Source organism: Loxodonta africana, chromosome 21 (genome assembly GCF_030014295.1).
Source record: "Loxodonta africana isolate mLoxAfr1 chromosome 21, mLoxAfr1.hap2, whole genome shotgun sequence".
NCBI classification, from domain to species: domain Eukaryota; kingdom Metazoa; phylum Chordata; class Mammalia; order Proboscidea; family Elephantidae; genus Loxodonta; species Loxodonta africana.
The window spans coordinates 21,941,106-21,958,272 of record NC_087362.1 but is presented as its reverse complement, the minus strand read 5'-3'; the positions used below and the strand labels follow the sequence as shown (position 1 = coordinate 21,958,272).

Below are 17,167 nucleotides of genomic sequence, written 5' to 3'. Positions count from 1 at the left end.
TTTAGCTTTTGTCTATATACCATGGTTATTATATTGAAGGATTTCTATCTAGTTAAATTTATTACCTTTATTCAAAATACTCACAATTCTTAATTAATTGGTAGTAAATGGTTGGAGCCCTAGTTGCACAGTGATTAAGAGTTCAGCTGTTAACCAAAGGGTCAGCAGTTCAAATCCATCAGCTGCTCCTTGGAAGCCCTATGAGGCAGTTCTACTCTCTCCTATAGGGTCGCTATGAGTCAGAACCGGCTCGATGGCACCTAACAACAATAAATAGTTAGATTCATTGGGAAAAGACCAGTAGATTTCCCCTTCCTCCTACTCGAAACTCCAATTCTAGCACAGGAGGGAAAGAGAACTGTAAATTGTCATCCTTCGAAATTCAATCCATGGTATAAAGTTTAAGCTAAACAATGAATGGGTAAAAGTAAGACAAAACAGATTTTTGTTTGTTTTATGTTGGAAATAGGGGACATTGTGACTTAAGTTTATCCTTTGTTAATCGTAACCACAAGTAAATGATTATCCTTTGATATGTTGTTTTTGTTTTGTTTTCTAAGGCTAGGTATTAAACTTTGGGTTTGTTTCTTTGTTAGACAAAGACGAATGCTCTAAGGACAATGGCGGGTGTCAACACGAATGTGTGAACACAATGGGAAGTTACATGTGTCAGTGCCGTAATGGATTTGTGCTGCATGAAAATAAACATGACTGCAAGGAAGGTATGGAGAGGAATGTTCTTTTCTTGACAGCATCTAGAAGTTTATGCAGTTTGGATAAAGCAGTGCTTCCAAATAGAGTTCATCATCACATCAGTGAGTGACACCATCACAGACTATTCACATGTCAAGAAAAAATTTCTCTGGAATTTTGACAGATTTTAAGCAGACTATTAGAAATCTTATTATATTACCTAAAGGTTCTGCACTTCACACATGGGTGGCATTAGAATAACTTTGTGTTTTAGACACAGAAGCAGTTACGATGCCATCTGCCAGCCAGAAAGGCACCACATTGTCCCTAGGTCTTTGTAGAACAGACCTTGTAACAGTGCCTATATTTAAACTTCTGCAGAATGTTTTGCATTTGGTGAAATTTTCCTCCGAAGAATATTTCATGAACGTGCTACATGAGCGATGTCACTTTAAATACCAGGAGTATCAAACTCAAATGCCTACCACAGGAATGACATTTGAAAATGGTAGACATGGTGCCACTTAAAAATTTAAGTCAGGGTTTTGGCCGAATGAAGTATAATGGCATATAGTAGGCTAGTGATTCTTGTCCCCAAGGCTTTCAAAATTCTAATTAAAGAAAAAAAAATTATCTTAATACCCTCAGTTACTGTGAGCTAGCTAGGAACAAGAAATACTAATTCAGTTCTTATTTCTTTCTTTGAGGGTCTGCTCTTGATTTTCTACTAGAATTTATACCTGTCTTGAAAGGAAAATTACAAAAATAGATTTTAAAACTGTAATCACTAGCATATATAGAAAAAAAAGCATATATAGATTGGTAGTATTCTAGGATAAAATCACACAAAATTATAATAAAGCATAAAGAAAGGTTTCTTTCAGCATATATTCAAAGACGTAAATATAGGAAACCAACAGGCATGCTGCCAGAGCCATGTCTGCCTGAGTCCAAGGAATATTACAGAATAGGCAAAAATGGGAAAATAGACAAGCATGCTGCGAGAGCCATGTCTGCAGAGTCCAAAGAACGTTACAGAATCGTCAGTATATATTAACATTACAAACAGGTAAAGTCATTGAAAGCTTCACCTTTTCACAGGTTGGCTAAAAGCTGCCAAATCACCGTAATTCTACATTTTGAATTGTCTTTCTTAATAATCATTTGTACAGGTTTCAGTAAGGTCAGGATGATCATCATTGATCCAACAAATCTTACTATTCACTAAATGCTAATAGAAAAAGATAAGAGTGGAAAGTATGCGGGTCTTTTGTGCTGTTTAGGATTTGTTTATGTGAAAGTTTCCCTAAAAGATGTTTTCCAAGATCGTCCAAGCTATCTTCTTTATGGAAACCCTGCTGGCGTAGTGGTTAAGAGCTACGGCTGTTAATCATAAAGGCCAGCCGTTGGAATCTACCAGGTGCTCCTTGGAAACTCTGTGGGGCAGTTCTACTCTGTCCTATAGGGTCGCTATGTGTTGGAATCGACTGAACGGCAGTGGGTTTATTATTGTCTTTATACCTCAGGTCCCAGTTGATGTGTCCTTGTAAATCCAGCTGGGTCACATTCTTTATACTCAAGGACAGAGAATAATGGCTCCAATATTATCTCCTAAATCAGTAGACGCCTGACTAGAACCACTATTAGATAACAATTTCTTGTATATACATTAGAATAGTACATAGTATTCTGAATTTACCCTTATTCGATTCTGTTATGGCCAAAATATGATCACATGTCAGGGTTTTTTTTTTTTTTTTACTTCATTGACATAATGAGATCGCCCAGAATCATATGCAAGCTGATTTTTTTTTTCTTTCTCTCTTCTTCCATGTATGAGCCTAAGCCCATAGTAATTTTGATACTTGTAATTTGGTTAGGTGTACTATTAAATCAGAGCCCTGGTGGTACAGTGATTAAGAGCTACAGCTGCTGACAAAAGGAAACCTATGGGGCAGTTCTACCTTGTCCTATAGGATCTCTATGAGTCGGAATCTACTCCACGACAATGGGTTACTATTAAATCAAGAGGCTATGAAATAGGCCTGATTACTTTGCTGACATGGAAAGTGATTTAGAGAAAAACGAAGTATGTTAGAGATCATGCATGTAGCCAGTGGTTCACAGGTGTCAAATATAATTTAAAGTCTCTCTTTTTGCAGTAGTCAACATTTTCAAGAAATAATTTTATACGTAACATTCTGTTAGATAGAATAATATCCAGATACTCTCTAATAAAGTTAGTTTTTATGGTCAGAGGAGTTGGATTTTCTTTTACTTCCACCATGGTATATGCATGGACAGCAGCGGGTTTGAGTTTTTTTTTTTTTTTGGTTTATAGTTTAACAGCAAGCCTCTTGGTTTTGCCTTGTAGGTTATTTGAAAATCCCTGCAGACTCCACATTTCATATGTTAAGGTGGGGACAAAAGCCATACTAAACCTGTTGCCTTCGGGTTGATTCCGACTCATAGCAACCCAATAGCAGAACTGTCCCATGGGGTTTCCAAGGAGCAGCTAGTTGATTTGAACTGCCGACCTCTGAGTTAGCAGCCATAGCTCTTAACCCCTATGCTACCAGGACTCCTGTAAGATGGTGACAGAAATAATGAAATTTAGAATACCCTATGTCTAAATAGGCTCCAGATTTGTAAACACTATTGTCTTGCTACACCATCCTATTTTGCTGGAAAGAAGCTGAATCTTACCTTTCTCTTGTTTGTATTTCTCTGTTACAATTTCAAGTTTCCCTGCAAAGGTCTGGTATTAGGGAATTCAACAATAGCCGGAGCACCAACAACAAGCACATTAACGTTGGACATATCCTTGTTATGCAGGCCTGCAGTGTAATAGGTGTTTTGTCCATATAGTGAAGAATTACCCCAAACAGATTTCTGATTGTATTTTAGAACAAAATACACAATATAGATAACAAATCATCCTAGTCTCAACCAGAGTATGTAGGGTGCTGCTTCATGCTAAGTAAAGTATATAGGATGAACACAGCCTGAGGATATTAGATACTTTTCTAAACCTGATGTTAAAAATATGGATTGATTCCTTCTAAGGTAAGGCTATCTTAGCTGTGGAAAACCACCAAGGAAATTTCATTAATTGAATGAGAGATAATTTGAAGTTAGTTCAGGAGCTACCTCTATGTCTAGTAGCTATACACTCATTTTTCCCTTTAGTTCTTCATTTTTGCTTTGGTGAAATTAGGGTTAATTAGTAGTTAAAATTATGGTGTAGGTATGGAAGTATAAGCTTTAACATGGAATGAGCAAGGGGGAGGGAAGATATAAACACATGGTTCATAAAATGGCTTAATGATGTTGATTAACAGTAAATGATGTTTCTGCTCATAGAAACAACAGTGAATTGCACATGGCGGAGTCCATTTATTTCTGTTTGTGGCATGGCATTAAATATTTTGCACATGGAAAGTGTTGATTTCCTTGATTGTCAGTATACGTTGTTGTGTTGAATTCTGAGCTTACGGATCCAGCAATTTTAAGGAGGGAATTCGTTTATCTGATTCATGGTAAACACTCAATTTCATGTGAGCAAGAAAACAAACATTGCCTGATTATGCTCAGTAATATGTTTGCCAAAGCAGATGAATATGATAACGGAGACTCGAGTCATGATTAGCTAGCATTCAGAAAAGTCTTTCAGCAGGAGAGTGGATAATGGGCTGCTTGCTTTCCGGCTCAGTCGTAGGCTGGATTTCCACACTAACTGATATTATCGTTATTGGCACAGCTGAATGTGAACAAAAGATCCACAGTCCAAATGGTATCATCACCAGTCCCAACTGGCCAGACAAGTACCCAAGCAGGAAAGAATGCACATGGGAAATCAGCGCCACTCCTGGCCACCGAGTCAAATTGGTAAGTGAGCACATGCTTCTTTTTATTGAGCTGACCACCCATGTCTTCCATGACAAGCACAGCAGTGCATGTTTATTGAATTGAAGTGAATTAGTTGGCAGCTGGAAAAGCTTTTCTTTCTCATGCTGTCCTACTTAGGCTAAACAAACCCTTGGTTTTCTGGATACAGGAGATCATATTGGTATCAATGCATTGTTCTTCCATAGTGTCATCCTGGATGCTTTAAATGGCATGACAAAGCCCATTGCAAAACAGTAAGTAGGTCCTACTTTCTAACACGATATTGGTAATGATGGTTTCAAATGGGGAAGACATACGAAGGAACAACAACAAAAAATCAAATTCAACAAGAATGCAATGGAATACTCATTCACTTAAACATAGCATAGTATATTCTACTGGTTGTGCCAATTCCATGTCTCATGTACAAAACATATGTATTTTCTAAAATAAAACTAATTTTGTCTTGTTTGTAAAATAAGATTTTTGTATAATATAGTTGCCCCCATCAGAGGGATACTGACCTTCTCTGGCCTTAGAGACTGGCACATTACTCTGCTTGAGCAATTTGAATAGGAATACTTTTGTCCTCCTGTATTCTTTTTTTTTTAATTCTTTGAGTCTTCCATTCTTTCCTGGTCATCTGATAGAAGATGTTAAATTTTACGATAGGTTACAGTGTACTTGAAAAATATAATTTAAAGGCATAAAGCCATGTGAATATAGAAAATTTAACGGTAACCTCATTCAAGAAAAACTGTTTTTTTTTCTGTCATGGGGTTGTTTCTAAAGATGAAGAACTGGGGAAGGACATAGTTCATCCGTCTGTAGGTTTTCAATTTGTACTTTGGTATATGCCACCAGGTAAGTATTTGTTCCTGTTCAGATTGGTAAAGACCCAGTGGTTCGACTTCCTTTAGGTATGAATTACACAGAAGATCAGGGATTTCACAGAAAACCCATCCTGATTGTACATTTAATGGAAACTTTAAAATTGGAAATAAATGTTAACAGAAATAATGAAGGAATAGCTTCTTGTGAGGAAGCATGAGTCTTTGCCTACCCCCGAAGGCTTTTTCAGGGCTTTTGTTAATATTGTATGTTTCCTGATCTAAATTATTCTCAGTAGCCTGTCAGTATAATTATTTTGAGTATTCATCAGTCTTTTTAATTCTCTTTGGTATAGGTTCAAGTCCACTAATGATAAAAGAAGCTTTCCCTGGAATGGTAGTCTTTTCTCTGTTTCCAACTCATCTGTTGTCTTTCTGTTTTCACCAGATAACTGTTCTTTTCTTTACCGTATTAGATCTTTATCATTGAGTGTTCCAAACGTATTTAACAAAATATAGCTTTAACCAATGTGTATATATTGATATCTATATATTTTTTCTTCACTATCTTCATGCAAATATCATTTTAAATGATAAATTTGGAAGGAAAATTTAAAATTAGATTGAGAATTAATTTTGCATAAGATAAAAGGTTAACTATATATACATATGCATATAATACACATATATATAATGACAAATATAATATATTGTTGTTAGTGTGCCATCAAGTCAATTCCAACTCATAGTGACCCTATAGGACAGAGTCGAACTGCCCCATAGGGTTTTCAAGGAGCAGCTTATGGATTCGAACTGCTGATCTTTTGGTTAGCATCCTGAGCTCTTAACCACTGAGCCACCAGCACTCTGAAGATAATGTAATATAATATATATATACACATATATAAATAATATATGTGTAATAATAAACCCATTGAAAAAACCTGTTGAGTCGATTCCAACTCATAGTGACCCTACAGGACAGAGTAGAACTGCCTCATAGGGTTTCCAAGGAGTGGCTGGTGGATTTGAGCTGCCGACCTTTTGGTTAGCAGCCATAGCTCTTAACTACTACTCCACCAGGGTTTCCATGTATAATAATATAATATAATAATATACATATATAATAATGCATATACATATATACACATATATACACACGCCTGTGTCAAATATCTCCATGTATATATCTAAATATATATGTATATTTCCATAACATTTTTTATCATTGACTTAGACAGGTTCTTCTTAGACATATAAAGGTATTTCACACTTTTGTCCAAAGTGTGAGATCCTTTTATACAAACAACAACCTGCTACTCATTTAGTCTTTCTCATCTCAGTAATTGGCAGCCCTCTTCTTCCAGTCCCTGAGGCCAGAAAGGTTGGAGTCATCACTATCTCTCCTCTTCTCTCACACCCCACATTCACTCCATCAGCAAGTCCTGTCGGCTATACCTTCAAGTACATATCCTCAATATGAACACATTTGTCTCCACTTCGGCTACGACTTGACAAGAAGTAATTGGAGCAAGAATCTCCTGCTGTATACTGTCATCAAGGCAGGAGGGAATGCCGGCTTCTGACAGGGCCGCATCTAGAGGCAATAATAAAAATTTTTAAAATGTTGTCTTGGGAACGAGAGTATCAGCCCAAGGCAGCTCAGTGGATGAATCCAGTCATAAAGTTAATTTCAAAATTCCTGATTTGGCACCTTTTAGTGAATTTTCTTAGACCATTAAAGAGGGCTTATTCATAGGTTGTTCTTGTTGTTAGGTGCCATCGAATCGGTTCCGACTCATGGCGACCCTATGAACAATAGAACGAAACACTACCTGGTCCTGAGCCATCCTTACAATCATTGCTGTGCTTGAGCTCATTGTTGCAGCCACTGTGTCAATGCACCTCGTTGAGGGTCTTCCTCTTTTCTGCTGACCCTGTACTCTGCCAAGCATGATGTCTTTCTCCAGGGACTGATCCCTCCTGACAACATGTCCAAAGTGTGTAAGACGCAGTCTGGCCACTCTTGTTTCTAAGGAGCATTCTGGTTGTACTTCTTCCAAGACAGATTTGTTCGTTCTTCTGGCAGTCCACGGTATATTCAATATTCTTCACAAACACCACAATTCAAAGGCATCAATTCTTCTTCGGTCTTCCTTATTCATTGTCCAGCTTTCACATGCATATAAATGCGATTGAAAATACCATGGCTTGGGTCAGGCGCACCTTAGTCTTCAAGGTGACATCTTTGCTTTTCAAAACGTTAAAGAGGTCCTTTGCAGCAGATTTACCCAATGCAATGCGTCTTTTGACTTCTTGACTGCTGCTTCCATGGCTGTTGATTGTGGATCCAAGGAAAATGAAATCCTTGACAACTTCAGTCTTTTCTCCATTTATCATGATGTTACTCATTGGTGCAGTTGTGAGAATTTTTGGTTTCCTTATGTTGAGGTGTAATCCATACTGAAGGCTGTGGTCTTTGATCTTCGTTAGTAAGTGTTTCAAGTCTTCTTCATTTTCAGCAAGCAAGGTTGTGTCATCTGCATAACGCAGGTTGTTAATGAGTCTTCCTCCGATCCTGATGCCCCATTCTTCTTCATATAGTCCAGCTTCTCAGATTATTTGTTCAGCATACAGATTAAATAGGTATGGTGAAAGGATACAACCCTCACGCACACCTTTCCTGACTTTAAACCAATCGGTATCCCCTTGTTCTGTATGAACAACCGCCTCTTGATCTATGTAAAGGTTCCGCATGACCACAATTAAGTGTTCTGGAAATCCCATTCTTTGCAGTGTTATCCATAGTTTATTATGATCTACACAGTCATTAAGTCATTAAGGTTGACTCCACTTTGAGGAGGCAGCTCTTCCCCAGTCGTCTTTTGAGTGCCTTCCAACCTGGAGGACTCATCTTCCAGCACTATATCAGACAGTGTTCCACTGCTATTCATAAGGTTTTCACTGGCTAATGCTTTTCAGAAGTAGACTGCCGGGTCCTTCTTCCTAGTCTGTCTTAGTCTGGAAGCTCAGCTGAAACCTGTCTTCCATGGGTGACCCTGCTGGTATCTGAACACAGGTGGCATAGCTTCCAGCTTCACAGCAATACACAAGCCCCCACAGTACGACAAACTGACAGACACGTGGGGTATTCATATATGACATTAAAATAAGAAAATCAGAGACAGTCATCAAATCATTTATATTCCTATTATGGAGTTCCTTCCAATCGCTATATTTGGAAAACATGAGATACGTTGCACAGATATCCATTCATTTCAGCCATTCTTTAGAAAGACGCTGGCTGCTTAGAGACAGCGTTTTAGGAACTTGATTGCTTTCCAGTCCTGTCCAAGGTCCTGATTGAGAGGAGCATTCTCTGTTTGAAGCTTATGGGCTGAGATACAGAATCTGTAATCTTTTAAAGAGTGCAGTTTACTGAAGAAGTTGGGAGAATAGATTTTCCTGAAAGCATTTTTTTGTGTGCATACAAATTTTGTCTGGTATAATTCTTTGCCTGAAGAACCTCGTTTTATATTTCATATAGTGCATGTCTACTGGCAATTCTCTCAGTTTTTGCTATTTTACATTCACTTTGAAAAATATTTTCTTTGGATATGGAATTTTAGGAAGATCGTTTTATTTTTCTTTTGGCACTTTAAACACTTCACTCCTTTATCCTCTGGCTTGCACAGTTTTTGATGAGAAGTCTGTTGTAAATCTTATCTTTATTCCCATGTAAGTGATGTTTCATTTTTACTTTGGCTGCCTTCAAAATTTTGTCATCTTCCATTTTCAGCAGTTTGAATCGAAATGTCTTTATGGGTGTGTGTGTGTGTTTAACAATTTTGCATTTAGCCTGCTCTGAGTTTCTTAGCTCTGTCACTAATTTTTGAAAATTCTAGGCCGTTATTTCTTTACATAATTCTTCTGCCCCATTTTTTCTGTTCTTCTTCTGAAATTCAAATTACACATATGCTAGATCATTTGACATCATCCCACAGCTCTTGGATGCTCTGTTCTTTTTTTTTCCTCTCTTTTTTGGTGTTTCAGGGGTAATTGCTATTGGCCTATTTTCAAAGTTCAAGGATTCTTTCTTCAGCTATCTTGAGTCTACTGATAAGATTGTCAAAAGCATCCTTCATGTTACTGTGTTTATTTTTAGCATTACCATTTGACTCTTTATTATAATTTTCATCTCTCTGCTGAAATTTCTCATCTGTTCTTGCATATTGTCTACACTTTTACTAGGGTCTTTAACATAATTACAGGTATATTAAATTCCATTTGCTAATTTAAACATTGGAGTCATACCTGAGTCTCTTTTGTTGATTGCTGCTTCTCTTAGTAGTTTATTTTTTCTTGCCTATTTTGTGTTGCATAATTTTGATAGGTACAGAACAGTGAGACTTTATATCTGCAAGTGGGCACCCTGCTTCTTCTGCTGGTTTATTAGTGTATGTGTTTACATGGGTAGAGGGTGTTGAGTGAATCTAGTGAGGAATTAGCTGAGTTTGAGTTTTCTTGTTCCTATGCTTACATTGGTGGCATAATGGTTAAGACCTACGGGGCTGCTAACCAAAATGTTGGGAGTTTGAATCCACTAGGTGCTCCTTGGAAACCCTGTGGGGCAGTTCTACTCTATCCTATAGGGTCACTATGAGTCAGAATTGACTTGACGGCAATTTTTTTTTTTTTTTAAAATGCTTACCTTCACTACATGACTGGCTTCGAATTTCTTTTGCTTACGTGGGGGCTTTGATTTCAGAGGTATTTTCTCAATGTTTCTGCTTAATCTTTTGCTTCCCTGTTCATTTTCACCAAAGAAGGCATCTCTAGCCATACTCATAGATGCTTGATTACAAAGTAGCATCTTCATTGTCCAGTGAAGAGAAGAAAGGTGAAGAAAATATTTGGTACCTCTTTATTCATCAAGGAGCTTTCTTTCAACTTATGTATTGTTACCCCTCTTTCCTTAGGCTGGATGGGAAAATAAGGAAACATTTCTAAATGTTTTGTAGCCATATAGAAGCAAAGAAAAGAATATTGTCTCTGAACACAATTTCATGAGATTGTGAAAACAAAAACCAAAGAAACTATTTTGTGCATTTTGAGAAGCCTATTCTTTCCAACTAAAGTATTCTTTTAACTTGATATAGAGTTGTGTTGAGTGCCATGTAGGTAGTGATGTATGGGTATGTTTCAAGAGGCCCAGGTAGAAATCTCAGAAGCCCCTGAACTTTTCTTTTGTCGCATTCTGTTAGTAAAACAAAATACTAAGCTTGGCCAGGATTCAGGGGTAGGATAATTAATCTCACACATGCATTTAAATATCTGAGACTGCACATATTTGGAGAACAGCAGATAACATAAATGAGTTAATGCATACTCTTTACTGAGAACTTGGCTCTAGGTAAAATCCAGAATACCTTGCCAAAATGTTATTAAGTTGACGTATACCACCTGGTATATGAACAGGGAACTTTTAAAGGTGATCTTTTTTTTTAATATCACAGTAACTAGTGTCCAGTAATAAAAAAATTTGCATATAATAATATCTTACAGTACATTTCTACAACATAATAAACATGCTAATTTTTGTCCTTAAATCAGCGAGTTTTCTATTATAAAGCCATGTAAACATGAAAGTCAAGGAGTAGAGTTTTATCTATGAGTGAGTGTGCCAGTTCTTGAGAATTTTTTTAGATTCTTGCCTATACCATTTCTGATGTGCTCTGATTTTTATAAAATACTGGAATATTGTATTTATATAAATACAGTAAGCTGTAGAATTTGGATCCACAGAGCCTGGGAGTGTCCTTTAAAATGTCTTAAAATAGGCACTCTCTCAGACGTAATTCTACAAATAAAAATATGAATGTTATCAATTTTTGCATTTTTTAAAAGTGTTCCCTAAATAGTACACTGTAACATCACTATGCACAGCTTGGACTACCCAAAACTGTATTTTGGCTAAACAAAAATAAAAGCTAATGTGTGTATAGTACCTAATGGTTCAAAGTAGCACCATGTACTTTATCTCAAGTTGGTATCATAAATTACACTTATAAATAAGGAAGCAGTCCTAGGGACTTCAGGTGACTCAGCAAAGTTATAAAACTAGCAAGAGTCTAAACACCTTCAAGCCCAGGCATTCTGTCTCTACATTTTATGTTATTTTTTATTATGCCATCTTGCATCAGAAAGAAAGGAGATCATAAAGTCTCTGTGTGACTAAATAATAGTTTAATAATATTGTCAATGGCAAAATCTGGGTGTGGCTCAGGTTTTTGACTGGCTTGAAACCAGAAGCCTGTGTTTCATCAGGCAAACCCTAGTTCCCGTTTTAGCATATCTAATCAAGTATTGGTTAAAGGCAGAGTTACACACTCTCTGTAATCTGTAATACTCAATATTCACTTCTATTATGCATTCAGGTCTGTTTTACAACACTGGTAGGAGAAACATTCAGTACCCACGGTACATTCAATTAAACACATAATCCTAAACACATAATCCTTTTTCAAATATTCCAGTTTCCTATTCTCCACCCCTTGACTGTCTTTCCATTCATATGCATATGGCCTTGGGCCTCTGGCTGTGTGGAACCAATATACCCCTGGCCCCCTATCAATCACCCCATTTAACTGGCCTCAATTTTGCCCCAAGCCACTCCAGAGACAGCTTTTCTCCCCTCAGCTAAAAAAAAATAGAGTGTAATATTTCTTACTTTCCTTTTAGCCATTACAGGTAACAACACTGAAAGTAACCATGTAAGAATCAAAAGTTTCAGTTCCCAAGCCCCTTCATTCTTTTTCTTACAAAGTCCCATGCTTCCATGGATCTGGAGCCATTGCAAAGAGTCCTGCTTCTGACACCAATTGCAAAAATGACTTGACAGTGATGTCTGACCTCCTTTAATTTCACAAGGGGGAAGGAGAATCAAAATCAACAGCTCAAGGCTGATTCCTATGTCAGGCAAGTCAGACATGCCTCCTCTCTGCACCATCCTTACCAATTCTAACACCAACTCTCCCTCCCACAGTAATCCCTACTTCTCTGCTGGGTTCTATAATTCATTGCAGTGGCCACGCAGAACTCACAGTTATGGGGTTTATTAGGGAAGTAACAGATTACAATTCAGGTTCAGGAATGCTCAGGATACAATTGTTTCATCAAGACAGCTTCTTTTCAGCTGTGCCAGCAAGCACACCTCTCTCTGGCCCCTCGGCCTCTGCCCTGCTTGAGCAAGTGTTACCAAGCTCTTTTAGCTCTGTTCATAAGTGCCCAAAGGCACCCTGCCCTGCCAGTAAGCCTCAGCCCCAAAACACTCAGCTCTAGCTCTATGGATCAGCAAAACTAGCTCCACCAAGTACCCAGAGGCACCCTGCTCCGCCAGCAAGCCTCCTACCCAAAGGGGCTCAGCTTTCTCGCTCTGAGGGCTGGGAACCCCACTGCACCTTCTCCTGCAGCCATTTCTCTGCAACTGCTTCTCAGTGTCTTCAGCATTACAGGTCTCTCTCAGCCTCCTGAGCTGAGACTGTTCCAGGAGCTGTTCCAGGGTTTCCCCTTATTCGCATGGTCCCACCCAATCCTTTGGTGGGAGTGACAAGACCACGGTGAGAAAGGCCACAGAAAAATGATCCATTGCACTGTAGCAAACCACTTAGAAGCTGTGAAAGGAAAAAAAAAAAAAAACAGATTCTTACCTACGACCCTCAGAAAGAGCATAGCCCTGCCAGCGCATTTGAGATTTTTGACTTCCATAAATGAATTTGAGCCGTTTTAAGCCATTTTGTTTGTGATAACTTGCTACAGCAGCAATAAGAAACTAATACATTTACCTTGATTTTATTATGTGTGTGTGTGTGTGTTTGGGTACATATTAATCATGGAATCCTGACTGTATGGTATTAGCTTCAAAGTTAAACATTAGGTGAAAGCTGCTTGGGGAGAAGTAGGGGAAGGTCTTAGTAAAGAAGGGATAAAGATCTTAATGAATCCGGACAAGTCTCTATTATTCTTAGCCTCATTTTCTCTTGTTCCTGGGAGACTCAGCTGATCCTCAAAGTTTTGTTGGCTTTGTTCATATTTTGCATTAGGATTTGTTTAAAATAATAGAACAGAATATCAGGTATAGAACCATACAACAACAGGCTTTTGTGCTTATGTAATTTTTATTTGATTTATCATAACTTAGAGTTTTGCAAAGTCTAGTTTTGCGAAGTTAATTGCAGTTAAGATTTATAGTTTCCTATATGAGATATTTAGAAAACAAAAACATGTATCAGCATTATATAATTCTCTATCATAAGTGCAGAAAGTATATTGGATCGAAATTATAGAGGATTCAGGGAAAGGAAGGATCTTTGATTATGAATCAGAAGGCTAGGGTTTATGTTCCACTCTACCATTTTCTCCTGTGGCCTCTAATCCTTCAAATATCTTGTGGGAAACCAAATGACAGTTTTTACCAAAGACAGGAAAAGGCAAAAGATGGCTGGGACTAGTGAGCTCTAAAGCTTATTTCACAGCTGCTCAAATTGCATCAGTCTCTTTAATTCTGAGTATAAATGTTCACCCTGACTACATTTTATTTCCACAGTAAATGTAATCACTTTATTATCTTGTCCTTTGTAAATATGTGTAGTTACTCTGCATGGTCTTATCCTTTAGCCAATGCCTATATTTTTAATAAAAGCAGCTCCACAGAAGTTCATTTGAGGGAACTGCATATGGAAGCTTGGCCAGTGGCCAGCCAGGTAGATTAAGCTTCCTTGGGTGTTCCAGAAACACAGTTATTATTTCCATATCCTATAACAGGAGTTCAATTTTATTTCTTTTAAATTGGACTCCTTGACCTTTCAGTTTGGGAACTGCATTAGGACTTCTTACTAAAGATCACACTTATTCACTCTTTCCTGGTCTTCCTAAAACCTAGATTAACAACCCTGAAGTCACTATATAATCATGGAATGGATGAACTTTAAATTTTGTAATATCAAAATGCCTATAAAGTCTTAGCATAAGTGCGTAAGAAAAATACTTGTAAGTTGAAAGAAGAGAAAAGTGTTTCAGCAGAAACATACCTGTCCATACCTGTAAGTGTTGGTGTTCATTTTCTATGAAAATCACATGTACTAGGCTAGCTTTGCTAGCTGTGCTGTCTCCACTGTGAACTTGGATGACCTCTTGGGAACCAAATGTCTTCCGGTGACTTTTCTGTGGCATTGGTTCCTAGAGACTGGAAATGTACACATTATATATCATTTAATTACAGAGATTCATGGCTCAGCGTGTCATAAAATAAAGTAACAATTTGGATATCTCACTTTTTCTTTGAGAATTCTAATATATACTCAAAGAAAAACATATATAAACCATGGTATACATATATATTATGTGTTGTTATCGTTGTTAGGTGCTGTCGAGTCAGTTCCGGCTCATAGCGACCCCATGCACAACAGAACGAAACACTGCCCAGTCCTGTGCCATCCTTACAATCGTTGTTATGCTTGAGCTCATTGTTGCAGCCACTGTGTCAACCCACCTCGTTGAGGGTCTTCCTCTTTTCCACTGACCCTGTACTCTGCCAAGCATGATGTCCTTCTCCAGGGATTGATCCCTCCTGACAACGTGTCCAAAGTATGTAAGACTCAGTCTCGCCATCCTTGCCTCTAAGAAGCATTCTGGCTGTGCTTCTTCCAAGATAGCTTTGTCCGCTCTTTTGGCAGTCCATGATATATTCAATATTCTTCACCAACACCACAATTCAAAGGTGTCAACTCTTCTTCGCTCCTCCTTATACATTGTCCAACTTGCACATGCATATGATGTAATCGAAAATACCATGGCTTGGGTGAGGTGCACCTTAGTCTTCAGGGTGACGTCTTTGCTCTTCCACACTTTGAAGAGGTCCTTTGCAGCAGATTTACCCAATGCAATGTGTCTTTTGATTTCTTGACTGCTGCTTTCCTGGCTGTTGATTGTGGATCCAGGTAAAATGAAATCCTTCACAACTTCAATCTTTTCTCCATTTATCATGATGTCGCTCATTGGTCCAGTTGTGAGGATTTTTGTTTTCCGCATAATTTTTTTTTTTTTTATGTTGAGCTGCAATCCATACAGAAGGCTGTGGTCTTTGATCTTCATTAGTAAGTGCTTCAAGTTCTCTTCACTTTCAGCAAGCAAGGTTGTGTCATCTGTATAACACAGGTTGTTAATGAGTCTTCCTCCAATCCTGATGCCCCGTTCTTCATATAGTCCAGCTTCTCAAATTATTTGCTCAGCATACAGATTGAATAGGTATGGTGAAGGGATACAACCCTCACACACACCTTTCCTAACTTTAAACCACTCAACCCCTTGTTCTGTCCAAACAACTGCCTCTTGATCTACGTAAAAGTTCCACATGAGCACAATTAAGTGTTCTAGAATTCCATTCTTCACAATGTTATCCATAATTTGTTACGATCCACACAGTGGAATGCCTTTGCATAGTCAATAAAACACAGGTAAACATCCATCTGGTATTCTCTGTTTTGAGCCAGGATCCATCTGACATCAGCAATAATATCCCTGGTTCCACGTCCTCTTCTGAATCTGGCTTGAATTTCTGGCAGTTCCCTGTCGATATACTGCTGCAGCCATTTTTGAATGATCTTCAGCAAAATTTGGCTTGTGTGTGATATTAATGATATTGTTCTGTAATTTCCTCATTCAGTTGGATCACCTTTCTTGGGAATAGTCATAAATATGGATCTCTTCCAGTCAGTTGGCCGGGAAGCTGTCTTCCATAATTCTTGGCATAGACAAGTGAGCACCTCCAGTGCTGCATCTGTTTGTTGAAACATCTTAATTGATATTCCATCAATTCCTGGAGCCTTGTTTTTCGCCAATGCCTTCAGAGCAGCTTGGACTTCTTCCTTCAGTACCATCGGCTCCTGATCATATGCCACTTCTTGAAATGGTTGAACATCAACTAATTCTTTTTGGTATAATGACACTGTGTATTCCTTCCACCTTCTTTTGATGTTTCCTGCATCGTTTAATATTTTCCCCGTGGAATCCTTCACTATTGCAACTCGAGGCTTGAATTTTTTCTCCAGTTCTTTCAGCTTGAGAAATGTGGAGTATGTTCTTCCCTTTTGGTTTTCCATCTCCAGCTCTTTGCACGTCATTATAATACTTTGTCTTCTCTAGACACGCTTTGAAATCTTCTATTCAGTTCTTTCACTTCATCAATTCTTCCTTTTGCTTTAGCTGCTCGACGCTCAAGAGCAAGTTTTGGAGTCTCCTCTGACACCCACCTTAGTCTTTTCTTTCTTTCCTGTTTTTTCAGTGACCTCTTGCTTTCTTCATGGATGATGTCCTTCCACAACTTGCCTGGCCTTCAGTCACTAGTGTTCAATGCGTCAAATCTATTCTTCAGATCGTCTCTAAATTTAAGTGGGATATACTCAAGGTCATATTTTGGCTCTCATGGACATGCTCTGATTTTCTTGTTTCAGCTTGAACTTGCATATGAGCAATTGATGGTCTGTTCCACAGTCGGCCCTTGGCCTTGTTCTGACTGATGATATTGAGCTTTTCCATCGTCTCTTTCCACAGATGTAGTCAGTATGATCTCTGTGTGTTCCATCTGGCGAGGTCCATGTGTATAGTCGCCGTTTATGTTGGTGAAAGAAGGTATTTGCAATGAAGAAGTCATTGTTCTCGCAAAATTGTATCATTCAATCTCTGGCATTGTTTCTATC

General features: G+C 38.1%; 1 protein-coding gene across 1 annotated transcript in view; it reads left to right on the top strand.

The window, feature by feature from the left end:
* TLL1 (tolloid like 1) overlaps positions 1-17,167 on the top strand; it is a 253,243-nt gene that overhangs the window by 216,621 nt on the left and 19,455 nt on the right. The window contains exons 17-18 of the mRNA XM_064273593.1: positions 597-722; positions 4,454-4,581. Of these exons, the coding sequence (XP_064129663.1) occupies positions 597-722; positions 4,454-4,581 (254 nt within the window). The remainder of the gene's footprint in view (positions 1-596; positions 723-4,453; positions 4,582-17,167) is intronic.